The following is a 19041-nucleotide window of genomic DNA, read 5'->3' on the forward strand; positions in this document are numbered from 1 at the left end:
CTCCTCTGCACCCTTTCCAAAGTTTCCACATCCTTCTTATAATGCGGTGACCAGAACTGTACGCAATACTCCAAGTGCGGCCGCACTAGAGTTTTGTACAGCTTCACCATATCCTCTTGGTTCTGGAACTCGATCCCTCTATTGATAAAAGCTAAAACACTGTATGCCTTCTTAACAGCCCTGTCAACCTGGGTGGCAACTTTCAAGGATCTGTGTACATGGACACCAACATCTCTCTGCTCATCTACACTGCTAAGAATCTTACCATTAGCCCTGTACTTTGCCTTCCGGTTACTCCTACCAAAGTGCATCGCCTCACACTTGTCTGCATTAAACTCCATTTACCACCTCTCAGCCCAGCTCTGCAGCTTATCTACATCTCTCTGCAACCTACAGCATCCTTCGTCACTATCCACAACTCCACTGACCTTAGTGTCGTCTGCAAATTAACTAACCCATCCTTCTACGCCCTCATCCAGGTCATATATAAAAATTAAAAACAGCAGTGGACCCAACACCGACCCTTGCGGTAAACCACTAGTAACTGCTCTCCGGGATGAACATTTCCCATCAACTACCACCCTCTCTTCTTTCAGCAAGCCAATTTTCGATCCAAACTGCTATATCTCCCACAATCCCATTCCTCCGGATTTTGTACAATAGCCTATTATGGGGAACCGTATTGAACGCTTGCTGAAGTTCATATACACCACATCAACCGGTTTACTCTCATCTACCTGTTTGGTCACCTTCTCAAAGAACTCAATAAGGTTTGTGAGGCACAACCTTCCCTTCACAAAACTGTGCTGACTATCCCTAATCAATTTATTCTTTTCTAGATGATTATAAATCCTATCCCTTATAACCTTTTCCAACACTTTACCAACAACTGAGGTAAGGCTCACTGGTCTACAATTACCAGGGTTGTCTCTACTCCCCTTCTTGAACAGGGGAACCACATTTGCTATCCTCCAGTCACCTGGCACTATTCCTGTAGACAATGACGAGTTAAAGATTAATGCCAAAGGCTTGGCAATCTCCTCCCTGGCTTCCCAGAGGATCCGAGGATAAATCCCATCCGGCCCAGGGGACTTATCTATCTTCACCCTCTGAAGGATTTCTAATACCTCTTCCTTGTGAACCTCAATCCCACCTAGTCTAGTAGCCTGTATCTCAGTATTCTCCTCGACAACATTGTCATTTTCTAGAGTGAATACTGTTGAAAAATATTCATTTAGCGCTTCCCCTATCTCATCTGACTCCACACACAACTTATCACTACTATCCTTGATTGGGCCTAATCTTACTTTCATCATTCTTTTATTCCTTAAATACCTATAGAAAGCCTTAGGGTTTACCCTGATCCTATCCGCCGACAACTTCTCATGTCTCCTCCTGGCTCTTCTGAGCTCTCTCTTTAGGTCTTTCCTGGCTACCTCGTAGCCCTCAAGTGCCCTAACTGAGCCTTCACATCTCATCCTAACATAAGCCTTCTTCTTCCCCTTGACCAGAGATTTCACCTCCTTCGTAAACCACGGCTCCCGCACTCTACAGCTTCCTCCCTGCCTGACAGGTACATACTTATCTAGGACACACAGGAGCTTTTCCTTGAATAAGCTCCACATTTCTAATGTGCCCATCCCCTGCAGTTTCCTTCCCCATCCTATGCTCCTTAAATCTTGCCTAATCTCATCGTATTTGCCTTCCCCCCAGCTATAACTCTTGCCCAGTGGTATACACCTATCTCTTTCCATCACTAAAGTAAACATAACAGAATTGTGATCGCTATCACCAAAGTACTTCCAAGTCTAACACCTGGCCGGGCTCATTACCCAGTACCAAATCTAATGTGGCTTCGCCCCTTGTTGGCCTATCTACATACTGTGTCAGGAAGCCCTCCTGCACACACTGGACAAGTGAAGAGTAATTGATTGGTGGAAGCATGTGTGGCGTGCACAGAGCAGATAGGCTGAATGGCCAGTTTCTCTGCTGTAGATTTGATATAACAAATGAACTCATTCAACTCAAATCTGAAATCAGTGCAGGATTTTCTTTATGGACTCTATAACGCAGCACAATCATACTTCTATATTTTTCATGTTTTTATTTGTTTCTAAGGTACCATAAGCTTATCTGGAGTCCTCATGAAATCACAACGGGTGGCCAGTCCTCTGGTGTTCTAGTTGCTGGTGGTGAAAATGGAAATGTGATCCTGTACAATCCATCTGAAATTATAGCAGGAGGAGAGGATGTTGTGATTGGACAGAATAACATGCACACTGGTCCAGTTAGAGCACTTGATTTCAATCCTTTTCAGGTAAGTTATCAGAACCTTCAAACTTTCCGCTAATTGCATATTTTAATAAAAACCTTAGAAAATAATTCATTCTCCATCACGGCGAAGGATGGGGAAAATGTATTTGGGTTTCCCAAAGGTTTCAGTAAATGGGGCGTCTTGGTTGGTTGTAGCCTGATTGGTAGAGATCGAGTGCCCTGGTTAATCAGCAGCTCCATAATTGTTTTATTATGCAACTGGCAGGATGATCGAAGGCAAACTAAATGGTTTGATTGTTTATGTGCAGCATCAGCATAAAACACTCCCATGTCAAGTGCAGCATTGACCGTGCTCAATCCCAATATGTTGCTGAACTTCATAGCCTCCTGGGCATTCTTTACTGGTGCGAGATTAAGTGGCTCTTTGTGCTATGAATCTGTGCTCAATAGGAATTTAGTTGCAGCAGATCAGTTTCATTTCATTTCAGCTCTTGTTGCCAGTGGAGAGAAACACTTATCCTGCCAATCCAGGCATTCAAATGCAAGTTTCAGACTAGAAAGGCAGTGGTCCAAGACATCTTTGTGGCAATGCATATTCTGGTGCACTTCGAGTCTCGGATTTTGGGGTGCATTTTAACTTGCAATTGATGAGTGTCTTACAACTAAATTATAGACTGGTTCTTTCAAATTCAACCTGAAGTTTGCTAGTCCTGATTAGTTACAAGGTCTATTCCAGGTACGTATATGTTGTCAGAATTTGACAGAAGTTTATCAAAGCAAGCTCAGAATAAATTATACTTAATAAGGAAATTGATCCACTTCAGAATACCAGTTGTACCGCTGGTTTATTGGGCACCGATACCTTGTTCTGTTTTGTTGAATGAAGTTCTTCTACCTTTGATCTTCATTCTTGGGCATTGGAATGCCAATTATTAACAACTACTCCCTTCTGCATGACCAAAAATATCCTGAACTTCATTTGACTAGTCATACTAAATTGTAATCTAAGAATTCTGCGAAATCTATCAATAACTGTTGTGAAACTCAACAATAATTGTCGACACCTACAACTAATTAAAACGCAAAATAATGATACCAGCTAATACACGTGGGCCTATTGCAGACTTTAAGTCGCTATTTTAAAACACAGCTGTGTCTTTAAGTAAAAACTATGTTCAGTTCAAAATGAATTTCTCATTTGTTGGCCTAGGTTTACATCAGCTTAAGCCATAAAACATTAATTAAACCATAAACCCTTTAACCAATAGTACGATTTCTTCCTAAAATAAGCTGTTTACAACTGAACTCATAAGAATATAACTTAATCCCTCACTGCTAATGAAGACAAAGTTAGCAATTGTTGAAAAATAATTCAGTCCTATGCTCCAATCAATGATGCTTGCCACTGCGTCATTGTAGATATGCATGGGGCTGACCTAGTTAGAATATGGTAAATAAGCAGAGAAGATTGAAGGTGATTCACTTTGTTACTATTTTTAAAAGCAGTTGTCTTGTTTAGAGACGTGGACAGGGTCTTTTTGTTTTTCTTTAATCCTTCATTCTGATGAGGCCTGCATTGATTATCTCTGTCCCATTACTGTTGAGAAGGCGATAGTGGACACCCACTTTCTTGAGCTGTTGTGGTATGTATAGGTTTGCACTACCTTTAGTTAGGAATTTCAGGGTTTTCTTGTCACTAAGCTGGTCTTATAGGACTGTAATATAATATTCTTCAACTGTTCCTTTTATTTCTACTATGGCCTCTCAGTCCTTGCGCATCTATTTTGTTTCATTGAAAGTCAATGCAAGCCTCAGGAGGGGCATTGAGTTTTCACCCTTCTTTAAGCTTTGACTAGAGTAACTTCAGGCCCTAGCTGTATGGCCCATTTTCATCTCTGTACTGCATACTGGTAAAGTGTGGAAGGCCTTATGGAGGAAAATGTAAGTTTGGTTTACATTTGGATCTCATGCACCTTATCAGAACACAGTGCTGGTGTTAAGACTGGATGTAGAAATGGTTTATGTTACCGTGAGGTAAGTCAAACATTTGTGGAAATATACAACAGATATATATTATGCAATGGGCCTAAAATGTGAAAAGCCTCTTGGGAACTGAACAAAAACCTTTTTTCACTTTTGGAAACCAAGTCAAGGAGGCCGTATAGACCTTATCAATAGGAGAGGTGAGACAACGGGGAAGGTCTGTGCTCTGGTACCATTTGTGGAGCGGACACATGAGGCTGTGACCATTTTTCCCTGAACTGGTAAAAGTTAAACATGTATTCCACAAACATGTAACATCAACTCTGTTTCTGTTTCCGCAGATGTTGCCTGACCTGCTGAGTGTTTCCAGCCTTTTCTGTTTTACTTTCAGGTTTCCACCATTCACACTATTTTATGTTGGGTAAGGCCTGTGCTTGGTATGCTAATGTTTGGACAAAAATTCCTTTAGAAGTTCTTCTGCTGGGTTCACTTTTGTTTGTAATTTATATAGGTTATTTGGATGAGAATATAGGAGGCATGGTTAGTAAGTCTGCAGATGACACAGTAATTCATGGTATGGTGGAGAGTGAAGAAGGTTATCCAAGGTTACAAAGTGATCTTGATCAATTGGCTCAGGGGGCTGAGGAATGGCAGATGGACTTTAATTTGGATAAAAGTGAGGTATTGCATTTTGGTAATATACACAAGGACAGGACTTTAACAATTCATGGTAGGGCCCTGGGTATGTTGTAGAACAGAGCCACTTGGGGGTTTATGTATACAATTCTTTGAAATTTGCGTCACAGACCACCACAGGATAGTTAAATGGCATTTAGCATGCTCACTTTCATTGCTCAGACCTTTGATTGTAGGAGTTGGGATGTCATGTTGCAGTAGTACAGGATGCTGGTGAGAGTTCTTCTGCAGTATTTCATGCAGTTCTTGTCATCCTGTTACAGGAAGGATATTATTAAACTGGAGAGGGTTCAGAAAAGATTAACCAAGACGTTGCTGGGTAAGGAGGGTTTGAGATATAAAAATAGACTGGAACGGCTGGGACTGTTTTCACAGGAGTGTTAGAGCTTGAAGAATGACCTTATTGAGGTTTATAAAATCAGGAGCAGCAGCGATAAGGTGAATGACAAGATGCTTTTCTCTAGGGTGAAATTTTCAAAACTAGGGGACATATTTATAAGGTGAGAGGAAAGAGTTTAAAAAAGTCACGAGGCAACTTCTTACACAGCGGTTTGTGTGTTGAATGAACTGCCAGACAGAGTGGTAGATGCAGGTGCAGTTTCAACATTTAAAAGACATTTGGAGAAGTTCATGAATGGGAAAAGTTTGGAGGGATATGAGCGAAGCGCAGGCATATGGGACCAGTTTAATTTGGGAGCATGGTTGGACCAAAGGGTCTTGTTTCTATGTTGTAGACTCTATGATTGTCAAGATGAAGAGGCAAATGAGTGCTGGCTTTTATAATTACTCCCCAAAGTAGGAGCTTTAGACAGGGCACTGAGGCCTAGACAACTGAAGATGCAGGTCTAATTAATGGGATGAAAAGAATGAAAGTGCCCAAGATAACAAAATTGCATGAACATTGAATTCTGAGAAGGTTGTTAATTTAGGGCAGTTTAGAGAAGGTGGGTGAACTATTGGGGGATTAAGGAGTTGAACAGAAGAATGACTATTTAAAAATAAAGAATAATAAAAGGCCGTGAGAAAAGTTTGGAAATATGGAGTAATATGAAATATGGGAAGTGTGAAGTAAGGCATTTAACAGGATCATAAAGTCAAAAAGGAGTAGGTTGCTTCTCCAACTCTTTTCAGATGCATTATCGCTTTACATTTAAAATTGTTTGCATTTTCACTTATTTATTCCCACCCCCACAGTTTTATTTTAGGGACATTTTATTCTGCCGTTGTTGTAATCAACTTATGAAATTGCACCTCAAGAGAATGCCTGTGATGCAACAAAAAGGAAGAGAAATAAAATGCTATCTGTAAAAACTTGCAAAATAGCAATTTTTTCGGTGACAACACAATGTGGATCTGGAGGAACACAGCAGGTCAGGCAGCATCAGAGGAGCAGGAAAGTTTTCTGAAGAAGGGTCCTGAGCTGAAACATCAACTTTCCCGCTCCTCTGATGCTGCCTAACCTGCTATGTTACTTCAGCTCCACACTGTCTTATCTCTGACTCTAGCATCTGCAGTTCTTGTTATCTCTGAAATATTTTGGGTGTAATCTTTTACTAGAATTGCTATAATGAGACTTAGTTGCACCTGAAATATTTGTTTATTTTAATTTTAACTAATGAACTTCTGATGCATTTTAAAAACAAGTCTGCTTAGCTGAAGGGATTGCTGAGGTCATGCAAACGTGTGACTTGCCTTTTTTTAAAGAGTTGTCCAGGTAATGCTTCCTATTCACCTAATGAATTATTGATTGCTTTTTTTGACCAGAGTAACCTTGTAGCATCAGGAGCCAATGAGTCTGAAATCTACATTTGGGACTTGAATAATTTTGAGACTCCAATGACACCTGGGACCAAATCTCAGGTATGTTTATTCCATTCACATTTCCTTGTATTCAATCTAGTGTCATTCTGAGTATTGTTGGAAACTGGCTGCAAAATGGGTATGAATGTAATCCACGAGTGAAGCTTCAAACGTTTAAAGCAGTAGGAATGAGTGATTTAAAATAAAATGGGTTCCAAGAATACTGGCCTGTTTCATTTTGTCTTGATCAATCACAATAATTTGGTTCATCATCATCAGAAGAATAATATATTATCTTGTCCACCCTACAGTTTTTCAGTTGATCCTAATATCTATAACGTGCAACCTGTATTAGTATCACTGTCTCTACAGCTCTAACGTAATACTTGTTGAACAGCTTGCTGGAAATGAATCAAATTGATTTAGAATTTGAACTTGTTTTGATAAATGGCTCCACTCAGAGCTGCCTTCGGTTGGTTTGTTTGTTTTCAACATGCGACAGGCCATTGCAAAAAAAAACAGTATTACAGGTGCTGGAAATCTGACACAGAAACAGAAATTTCTAGAGAAACTCGGCAGGTCTGTCAACATCTGTGGAGAGAAAACAGAGATAACATTTTGGGTCCGGTGACCCTTCTTCAGTTCTCAGACCTATTCTGAAGAAGCGTTGCAAGACCTGAAGTACTAACTCTGCTTTCTCTCCATAGGTGCTGCCAGATCTACTGCATTTCTTGAACAGATTGTTGTAATTCACTTTTCCAAAAGAAACTTGACAACTGATTACTTCTCATCTTAGAATGGAATTGAAAAGGAAACTGTTGCAACTTGTTCGTGCTTTGACTGAGGATGCAAAATATAGCCTTTCTCAAAGGTTACCTTGGTTTCAGGGACTAACATTTGGTTATCAAAGGCTGCTTTTTTAATTCTCACTATCTCCTTTATTTAGCAGTTGTAGCCATTGTATTTTTTTGTATGTGTTGACACAGAGTATATGGACTTCATTGGTTACTTCCCTTTCTCTTCTCAGATATAAATTTAGCAATTGACATAATAGTACCATTACATGCTCCACCTGAATAGTTCTTGATCACGTGTAGCCTTAAGCTAGAGAGTACATACTCCTCTTTAAGTAGTTTATTACCTCAGAGATTTCACATTTTCCTTCCTTCTAGTTAGCCCATATTCTTACGTTGACAGGTTATGGTCTCCTCTTTGCAGCCTTGTGTTCCAACCCTTTTCTCTCTCGCTGTCCCCTGCCTCGCTCCCCCCGCCTTCAGTCTGCCCTCTTCCCCCCCCCCCCCCGGCTCTCTTTTCTCCCCCCCCACTCTCTTTTCTCCCCCCCTGCTCTCTTTTCCTCCCCCCGCTCTCGTCCCTCCCGCTTTCTTCCCCCCCACTCTCTCTTCCCCCCCACTCTCTCTTCCCCCCCACTCTCTCTTCCCCCCCACTCTCTCTTCCCCCCCCACTCTCTCTTCCCCCCCACTCTCTCTTCCCCCCCACTCTCTCTTCCCCCCCACTCTCTCTTCCCCCCCACTCTCTCTCCCCCCCCCTGCTCTCTTCCCCGCCCCCCACTGCTCTCTCCCCCACGCCGCGCTCCCCCCCCCCCGCCCCCCGACTCACTCCTTCTCCCCACCCCCTGGCTCTTGCGGCTTGTGTCTTTAACTCCTTACCTCTGGCTGTCAAGCTTGTTTCTACCCCACCAACCTATCAATCTGTGTCTCGCTCAGTCTCTCCTCTCGCTCAGTCCTGCAGACCCCCAAACCCTGCGGAGTGTGTGTCATGGCTGCCATGGTTTAACAAAAAAAAAAGCAGCTCCATCTCCCCTTGCCAGAGTCAACAAAGTGGCTAATTCCAGCCTTGGCTGTCCCTCCCACTCTTGGTAAAATGACAGATTGCACCTGCACCCAGAACTCGGTCCTCCAACTTCTGGAGCCTGGTGCCCAACACCCACACCTCAGCTGTTGCGCTCCTGCTGCTGACCCTCCCAGTGACTCTGCCATAGCTGGCTTAGAACCAGCCTGTGATTGGAGGCACAGCATCTCACCATTTCCCCCCATTATGTTTGTGGGGAGGGTGACTTTCTTTGCTTGGTTATACCACCCATAAGTGGATTTTCCTGGGTGCTTGGTGGATTTGTCTGTGAGAGACCATGTTGAGAGAATGCCGAACACTTGCAGTAATCACAACGGAACCCAGGGTACTTGATAGAGATCAACAATTATAGTAAAAACTATCACCTCCCTCCATTAAATCTTTCTCCATAGCTCAGATACTGAGGCCATTTATCAGTTATCTTTGTCGTGATCACTTAGCTTGGTGCTGATCAGGGATGAAAACTTTCCTTACCTGCTTTGACCAGTATTAGAACACTGAGTGTGTTCACAAATGGAGCTCTCAAGAAGTGAAGGAATAGTATAATGTTAAGATGTAGTCAATAACTTCATACTTCAACACCAAAAGGCCTCTGAGAGGGATGTTTCCTCATACGCCTGTGTTTGATCTTGCTTAAACAAAAAACATAAATCTTCACTGACTTTGAATGTGACGGATTATTTTATTTGGGACCTTTATAGTTCTTGCATGTTACTGACTGAAGTGAGGTTATTGAGATGCCTGCAGTTTTATGGTCCTGAATACAGATTGGGACGGGTCAGTTATTTTCCACATCTGTTTATTGGTCAAGAACATTGTTTTTCTTTGCTGTTAAGTCTGTTACTGATTAGATTCTTGACATTGCCTTTCTCTGAGACTTTTGTTTGAAGATCAGCACAATATTGAAAAGATCAAGCTCCTGTAGTTCTCTGTGATAGACAATTCCAGAGATTCACCACCCTCCAAGTGAAGAAATATCATGCTTATCTCAAGCCTAAATTTCAACCTTAGGATCCAGAACTCTCAAAATAATAATTTTCTGTGTCTACCTATCTATCATTTTACAATTTTGACTTCTTCTAAACTTTAATGCCCCAACCTCTTTTTATCGGATATCCCTGCTATCCCTGGAATTAGTCCGCAGTAAACCTTCACTGCGGTCTTTCTAAGGAACTTTTATTCTTCCTTAGGCAATATTACCAGAATTCCACATAGAGTGCTCTAGGAGCTCAAAAGCTCCAGGAGTTTTTGTGCTCCTGAGATGCTGCTGGGCCTGCTGTGTTCATCCAGCCTCACATTTCATTATCTTAGAGTGCTCTAGGTGTGGATTAAAAACCAAGCTTCTATATGATTGGAGAGAGAAATATTTACTCCTGTATCAAATCCTCTTGTGACAAAGGCTAACATACTGTGGCGTCACCAAGACAATTAGGCATGGACAATAAATTCTGGCTTAGCCATTGATGCCCACGGTCTATGATCAAATCAAACAAAAATACAGTTTACCTCCCAAATTGCTTAGTACATCTACAGGCTAGCTTGCAGTGGCTTATGAGCAAAGGCGTGTAAGTTTCCTTTGGAAATCAACTCTTCTCAATCTTCCACCATATTAAGAAATATTTGGCACCTCTGTTCCTCTTTCCAAAGTGGATAACCTCAGACTTATCCATATTATATTCCATCTGCCATGTTTATGCTTCCCTATTCAGCCTGTCTAAATACCTTGAAACTTTTTTGCATTATCCTGAAAACTCAGATTCCCACACACATTTTTTTGACAAACTTGGAAATGTTACTTTGATTCCCAAATCACTGAGCAAGATTATGAATAGCTGATAAACATGCACTGATCCTGACGATACCTCACTGGCCACATCCTGCCAATCTGAGAATTAGACCTTTATTCCTAACTCTAAGATTTCTGCCTGTTGACCATTCTTCAATCCATGCTATCTTACCTCCAATCTCCAGTCCCTCTAATTGTGTGGGATTGTATTGAAAACTGGAAAACTCCAAATACATCATGTCCACTGGTTCATTGAACCATACATTTCAGATGAGGGCCTTTAGCCCATCAAATCTGCAGACAAAAGCTGCTATTAATCTACACAAGTCTCATTTTCCAGTATTCAGCTCATAGCCTTGAATATTGTAACATTTCAAAGTGCTCATCCAAATACCTTTTAAAGGTTATATGGTTTCTCACCTAAGCTATCCTCCCATATAGAGTATTCCAGGTATCTAACCATCCTCAGGATGGAAAATGTTTCCCTCACATCTCCTCTAAACCTCATACCTATCAACTTAAAATTATGCCTCCTGGTTAGTGACCCTTCTGCCAAAGGGAATAGCTGCTTTCTATCTATCTGTCCATGTCCCTCATAATCTTATACACCTCAATCTGGTCAGCCTCCTGTACTGTAAAGAAGACAACCTGAGCTTATCCATACTCCCATCATAGCTAAACTGCTTCCTCCCGGGCAACATAATGGTGTATATCTCCTTTGCACTCCGTGCAGTGCATACGCATCCTTCCTATAATGTGGTGACCAAAAATGCACATGGTACTTCAGCTGTGGCCTAACTAAGGTTTTGTACTGCTTCAACGTAAACACCCTACTCTTACAATCTATGCCACAATTGGTAAAGACGTATGCCTTCTTAGATACCTTATTAACCTGTCCTGTCATTTTCGGAGATCTGTGGAGAAATCCCCAAGATCCCTCTGTCCTCTGAACTTCCTAGTGTCCTGCCATACATTTGTGTATTCCCGTCAAGGGCATCAACTCACAGTCTTTGGGGTTAAATTCCATCTGCCACTGATCTGCCCACCTGACCAATCTGTGTATGTCCTCCTGTGACTTAAAATCTTCTTCCTCACTATCAACCACCTGGCCGGTCTTTGACTCATGCCCCAAACTTATCATCCTCTCTACATTTTCTTCTGTAATGTGTACAGAAATCATGAACAATAAATGACCAAGCACTGATCCCTGTTGTACGTCAGACAGATGGCCTTCTACCACCCACCCTCTGTCCCCTACCATTGAGCCAATTTTGGATCTAAATTGCCAAGTTACCCTGGATCCCATGTACTTTTATCTTCATTATCAGTTTTCCATGAGGGACCTTGTCAAAGGATTTTCTGAAACTCCTACAAATTACATCAACTGCACTAGAACATAGAACAATAGAGCGCAGAACAGGCCCTTCGGCCCTCGATGTTGTGCCGACCTGTGAACTAATCTAAGCCCCTCCCCCTACACTATCCCATCATTATCCGTATGCTAGTCCACTAGTCTCATCTCTAACCTGATCATCTCTTTGAAAAATTCAGACAGATTTATTAGGCATGGCTTCCCTCTGCCACAGTCATGCTGACTATCCTAATAAAACCTTGCCCCTTCAAGTGGAGATTAATTCTTTCCTTCAGAGTTTTCTCCCTACCACTGATGTGACACTCACTGGTCTCACCAGGTAATTTCCTGGTACATCCCTTTATTTGAAAAGTGGAACCATATTACCTATCTTCACAGTCCTTCAGTGCTTCCCTCATGGCCAGAGAGGAATTCAAAGTTTGGGTCAGAATTCTTGTAACTTTGTCCCTTGTCTCTATAGCAGCCTGGGATACATCTCATCCAGACCTGAGCACGTGCCTACTCTTAAACCTACCAAAGCTTCCAGTATGTCCTCACTCCCTATGTCAAACAACTCAAGACCCTCAGTTCCCCATTGTTCTGTTGCAGATTTACCCAGGAGTAGCATTCACAGTCTACTTTGGCCAGATCCTGCCTTATTGTAATTAAATCTACCTCCCCCGCCCCCCAAACCAAGACCCTTTTTTTGCAGACTGCCTTTTTCCCTTTCCGTGATTTCTAACAGCATGAGCAAATCCTCCTGCAAGGATATTGTTCCCATTCTGGTTCAGCTGCAAACTGTCCCACTTGACAAGGTTCCCCCCTTTCCAAACAACAATCCCAATGATCAAGGAATCTAAAGCCTTCTCTCCTGCACTAGTTATTGAGCCACACATTCACCTGCTCTGTTCTCATTTTTTGTGCTCAAGAGCACATAGCATCAGGAGTAATCCAGAGATTACAACCTTTGAGGTTCTCTTCTTAATGTAACACCCTACTCTGAATTCTTGATGCAAAGCTTCATCCTTCATTCCGTCTGTATTGTTGGTATCAATGTGTACCATGACCTCTGTCATATTATCCAGTCAGTTTAGGGTGACCCTGCAGCTTCTCGGTGACATCCCTGACATTGGCGCCAGGAGGGCAACACCACATCCAGGAGTCATGTCTGCAGCTGCAGCAATGCCTGTCTGTTTCCTTAACTAATCAGTCTCCTATCACTCCCACTTTCTTCTTCCTCCCTCCTGTACAGTCAGGCTGCTCATAGCTCCAGAAGCTTTGCTCTGTCAGCTCTCCCTTGAGGAACAAGCACCCTCATCAGCTTCTAAAATGGAAAAGTGATTTGTGAGTGGGACCTCAGGGGACCTCTGCACTATATCCTGATTCTCCTTGAGTGCCTGGTGGTCACCCATTCCCCTCATTCCTCCAGGTCCTTGAGCTGCCAGCTACATCCTCAAAAATATAACTTAACTGTTTTGTCAAAGATGATTCCCCTTTCTTAAATCCATGTTGACTCTGCCTAATCCGATCATTACTTTCTAAATTTCCAGTAATCATATCCTTAATAACAAATTCTAGTGGCTGACCTACTACTGACTCTGGGCCAACAAGTCTATCATTCCCCACCTTCTCTATTCTTTCTATCATAAACAGTCACATTACATATCAATCTGCAGGCACTGTTCCAGAGTCTACAGAGTCTTGAAAGATGACCATCGATGTTTCCACTATCTCTAGTCACCTCTTTCAACACTGTGGGATGTAGATAATCAGGTCTCAAACATTTTCCATACTTTGATTGCATTAATTTCTCCATTACAAATCCTGATTTCTTTGGTTTCTCATTTTCACTAGTTCTTTGGATCTGTACTATACCTGGAAGATTTCTTGCCTGTTGTTCCATGAAAGCAGACACAAAGTAAATACTTAGGTTTCTCTACCGTTTCCCTTTCCCTTATTAGAAGTTGTCCTGTCTCTGCCTGTAATGGATACACATTTGTATTTTCTCATCTTTTCCTTTTTGCATACCTATTGAAGATTTTCCAGCCTGCTTTTAGGTTCTTTGCAAGTGTACATTCATATTCTTTGCTCCCTTTCTTTTTATTGGTCCTCCTTTGCTGAATTCTAAGATTCTCTCAGTTGTCAGGCTTGCTCCTTTTTTTGACAAATTTACAAGCCTTCTGCATTGATCCATTAGCATCTTTAACTTCTTTTGTTAGCTCAATTGACTTGGTCTTCTTGTTGGGCCTTAAAGGAATGTATATTCTTAACATGTATTAATTCTTTTAAATACCTACCCTTACCCATCCACCGTTGTATCTTTTCAATGTATTAAGCCAGCCTACCACAACCAGCTAGCCCTCATAGCTTAACATGTTCCTTTGTTTAGATTTAAGACCCTAGTTTTGGTTTAAATTACATTTTATTCAAACATAGAATTTTCCATTATTATATTGTGTTACTTTTCCCTCAGGGTTTTTGTACATCAGGGTTTTAATTAGTCCTTTCTCATTACACAATACTAAATCTAAAATAGTCTGTTCCCAGTTGGTTCCTCTGCATATTGTTTTAGAAAATCATCTCATACACATTTCAGAAATTAATCTTTTACAACATTGTTGCTCATTAGATTGAGCCAAATGTAGCTTTTAGTCACCATGATTACTGCATTGCCTTTGCTACAATCACTTCTTATTTCCTGATTTGTGCAATATCCTTCATTCCCACCATTGTTTGGTGGCCTGTAAACAGCTGAAAATGTTTGCTGCCCCTTGCCGTTTCTTAGTTATCCAAACGTTCTACATCTGGTTCTTTCAATCTGAGATCCTCTCTCAAAATATACTGACATTTTTACCTACTGTTCCTGAATGTTGAGTATCCTTGATGATCATCCCAGCTATGCGCATTCTGTGGTCACATCTTGTAATGATAGTTCTATCATACTTATTTATTACTTTGTGGCACCAGTTCACCTACCTTGTTGTGAATGCTGTGTGCATTCAGGTTGAATGACTTTAATTGGGCCTTTTAATACTATTCTATATTTTGATCCTTTTTGATGTTGGCATTTGTCTATACTGCCTTCTGCTTTTGTTTACAACTTTTCTACTTCCTGTAACCACTTTTATTTTTCCAGGATATCAGTGCTGATCTTAAAGTGCAACCTGTTCTCCTTGTGCAGATCACACTTGTGTCTGAAATTGAGAGCCCTTCCTCCCAAGCTATTTTTCTGACCATGTGCTGATTTGCACAATTGACCTATTTTTTGTATTAGTTCATACCTGATACTGGGAGTAATCTTGGTTTTCAGTCTCTTTGCTGGCTCCATCTGCTCTGCTTTCAGGACTTCCTCTTTCTTCTTAAGTATGTCATTAGTACCAATTTATGACCACGATGTCTGGCTGAACAGTCGCACCCAAAGGACTGTTCTGCAGTAGCTAAGTGATATTCCTGACTCTGGAACCAGGAGGATGACATACTGTCTTGGCAGTATGTCTCTGTTCCTATCACCATTGAATCTCCTACCACTGCTGTGCTTTCACTCTCCTTCTTCCCACTTGCCCAGACACCTGTGAGGTGAGCGACATGTGGTGCCATAAACTTGGCTGTTGCTACATTCCTCTGAGGAATCATTGCCCTCATCAGTATCCAGAATGGAAAACTGGTTGCTAAGCAAGATAGCCTCAGGGGACTCTTACATAACCTACCTGGCACTGCTAGGCTGTCTGCAAGGTGAAAGGCTGATTAATAGAGGAAATTAAAATGATGGTCTATTTTGAATAATTAGAGAAATTGTTTGCAGTGGCTGTGGTGTTGATAACTAGTGGGTATAGCTATGATTGGGAAAAGAACCAAAGATGCCTTTAGGAAAACAGTTTTATGCATTAATTGTTTGGAATTTGGAAACACTGCCAGTTATGGTGCTGAATGCAACTTGAAAATTGAAGACGCACTTGGAAGATGAAGCGTTATTCTTTTGAACAAACCGACAGTATTGATGAACCAAATGGCTTCATTCTATACTACATGATTCTAGGATTCTAGGTTTGATTTTTTTTTCTGTTACGATCATAGAATCCCTACAGTGTGGAAACAGGCCCTTTGGCCCAACAAGTCCACACTGACCCTCAGACATCCACCCAAACCCATCCCCCTATAACCCACCTAATGTACAAATCCCTGAGCACTGAGCACTGCAGGCAATTTAGTATCATCATTCCACCTAGCCTGCACATCTTTGGACTGTAGGAAGATACCTGAGCACCCACGCAGACACTGGGAGAATGTGCAAACTCCGCACAGACAGTCACCCGAGGGTGGAATTGAACTCTGGTCCCGGGCACTGTGAGGCAGCAGTGCTAACCACTGAGCCACTGTACTGCCCAGAACAATAACTTGAACAATAATCTGAAAACACTGTGAATGAAATATTAATTTATCAACAAATAGTAAAGATGTCATTAAGCTTTAAATTTGTATTAAAAATACAATTAAATTGTGGAATGAAACCCCGCAGGTGTTGTTATTGGAATATATTCTGGTTCAACTGCGTAAAATGTTATTAACTGAAATTCTGTTTTAGATTAATAACATTTTACAAAACTGCACTTCTTAATTAAGTAGAGCAGCTGATGTAGAGAGTAACAACATGTATTGTGATTTCTTTGGTTCTGCCTGGTAAGTATTTATTTTATTTTCTAGCCTCCTGAGGACATTAGTTGCGTTGCCTGGAACAGGCAAGTACAGCATATCCTGGCTTCCGCTAATCCAAGTGGTCGTGCTGTTGTTTGGGACCTGCGGAAGAATGAGCCAATACTCAAAGTCAGTGACCACACCAATCGAGTAAGTAGTTTTCTTGGAAAGTGTTATGTTTGGGATAGTATGCAACATTGTTCAATTGTAGTAAAGAATTTTAAAATTCATAAAAAAGTGAAATGAATTTTCTGGTTGTATTGAATTTGAAGTAATGTTCCTCACCTTCTCTACCAAAGTTTCCCTGCACCTCTGCGGGTTATTCCTTTTCTGTTATGGCTACTTCCATGAAACATAAAGTTATGCACCGTGTAGCATGACCATGTCATTATGCACCACTAAAACAGCCAACACATTGATAGATTCCTGGAAGGGTGGTGTAAACAAATGTGTTATGATTGTTCCGACATTTAATTCAGTACAATATTTTGGAAACTGAAATGTTAACACAATAATTCTTGGGGGAAAAAAGATAGGATTGTGCAAACATTTCTTGCATCAACTCTTAGCTGCCTCAGAATTTTACTCCAAAACGGAACCTTATGCAATGTATAATTATTTTCAGTATAGGTTTGGAAAGTTTTTAATTCATTTCTGAAATGCTGGCCTTGCCGCCCAAGGTCATTATTTATTGCCCATCCTTAGTGCATTTGATGTTGTGTCTACCCGTAACACTGTCAGGTAGGGAATTCCCAGAATTTTGACCCAGCATCAAAGGAACGTTGATGCGCTTCCAAGTCGGGCTAATGCAAGAGAGTTTGCAGATTTTGGGTCTTCCTGCTCCTCTGCTGCCACTGTTCTTCCTTTATTCCTTTCATAGGGTGTGGCTGTCACCGACAAGGCCATCATTTGTTGTCCATATCTGCCCTTGCTAGGCTAGCTCTCCAGGCAATTAAAAGTCAACCTGATTGCTGTAGCTCTGGAGTCACATGTAGGCCAGACCTGGTAAGGAAGCTGATTTCCCTTCTTGAAGTATGTTAATGAACCAGATGACAATCCGTGATAGCAATGGTGACCTGTGATGGGCTTAGGGTATGCCAAAAGCTAAGACTAGATTTAAATTCTAGGATTAGTAATTGAATATAAATTCCAGCTGCTGTGGGATTTGAATCCATGACTATGGAGCATTAGCTTAGGTTTTTGCAATACTAGTCCAATTACATTACTGCTTTATCACTTCTTCATTGCCTCCTCCGCAGTGGTATAGGCCGTGGTTTGAATGATGCTGTCAGAAAAGTGCTCAGCTTGTTCGTCAGGTGCATTTTGTAAGTGGTACGTACCGAGGCCACAGCAAGCAGCTGGTGGAGGCAATGAACGCTGTGGAGTTTTCAATCAAGAGGATTTAATTGTCCTGGAAAGTGTTGAGCATTTTGAACATTGTTGGGTCTGTAGCCGTTGAGTAATTTTAAAAAAATTTGCACTACCCAGGCCTCTCTGTGGACTTTGCACAAACAGAAAATTCATCACACCATCTTTATTACTAGCATAGCGTGTTATAATGATTGAAGCATGAAAGGAGGCCGTGTGTCCTGACATGTCTGAGAGAAATTCAGTGTTCCCATTCCTATGCTCTTTCCCTATAGACTTGCAAATTTAAAAAAAAATCCAAGTGCTTATCAGTTCCGTTTGAAAGCCCGATTGAATCTGCTTGCCCCTCAGCATTTAAGATACTAACCTCTTGTTGTGTTTTGTTTTAAACTTTGTCTCTGTCGGTTCTTTTGCCACTTCCTTCAAACCACGGGCTTCTGGTTCTTTGTTTTATTGGATGGAACATCAGCAGAGGTTTGACTACAGTTTCCTGAGTTGCATGATAGGTGGGGAATGCTCCCCATCAGAAAAGCTTTCCTGATATGTATTAAATAGCGTAGTGGTAGTTGAAAGTTGCTTTTCCTCATGACCGTAGTCCTTGGGTGACTGCGTTTCTCTAGCTTTCACCTTCTGGTTCATTTTGTTATTTTCTGCTTCTCTATCCGTCTTCTTCCCATTTGGTGGATGGCAGTGTGCCACGGAAAGAAGCCTTAGATGTTTAAGCTGGTTGGGATTGTAAATTCAAACTTATGGGTCTCAGGAGATTCTCTTGTTACCACAGCGTTTGCTGCTCTGTCTTTCCATTACATCCATTTCTTTTGTCTCCCTGCTATCTTTTCTTCTGCCTTCAATTGTCTTCCTTTCAGAATTAACACTGCTTTTTCCTGTTTAAGTACCTGCCTTTCTCTCACTAATCAACTTGCCAAAGGTAGCCGTCAAGTGCCTGGAAGCAAGGTTAACCGATTTCCATTTTTCCCTCCCATATCCTACTTTTTATTTCATAAAGGATTTGTATACTTTCAAAATTCAACGACGTAAAATAGAAAGAGGAAAGGAAATGCCTGTTGTTCTCCTCTACATTATAAACTGCTACTCTTTCTTTTCCATCTTGCCTTCTGTTCTTTACCACCAGCATCAGCCAGTTTGTATTAAATTGGCTATGAGCATTGCCAGAGGAAATTCAGTGGTATTTGTATTTTTTTACACAAGTGTGTTGTTCTTG

The 19041-nt window shown here is 41.3% G+C and overlaps 1 protein-coding gene across 9 annotated transcripts in view; it reads left to right on the forward strand.

Moving 5' to 3' along the window:
* sec31a (SEC31 homolog A, COPII coat complex component) overlaps positions 1–19041 on the forward strand; it is a 95222-nt gene that overhangs the window by 18130 nt on the left and 58051 nt on the right. For all 9 annotated transcript variants that reach the window (XR_007247217.2, XM_048527855.2, XM_048527809.2 and 6 more), the window contains exons 4-6: positions 2119–2317; positions 6718–6813; positions 16461–16601. Coding sequence is in view for 8 of the 9 variants with exons in the window: in XM_048527855.2 (XP_048383812.2) it covers positions 2119–2317; positions 6718–6813; positions 16461–16601 (436 nt within the window). In the remaining variant the exon portion in view is untranslated. The remainder of the gene's footprint in view (positions 1–2118; positions 2318–6717; positions 6814–16460; positions 16602–19041) is intronic.

Source organism: Stegostoma tigrinum, chromosome 1 (genome assembly GCF_030684315.1).
Source record: "Stegostoma tigrinum isolate sSteTig4 chromosome 1, sSteTig4.hap1, whole genome shotgun sequence".
Lineage (NCBI taxonomy): Eukaryota > Metazoa > Chordata > Chondrichthyes > Orectolobiformes > Stegostomatidae > Stegostoma > Stegostoma tigrinum.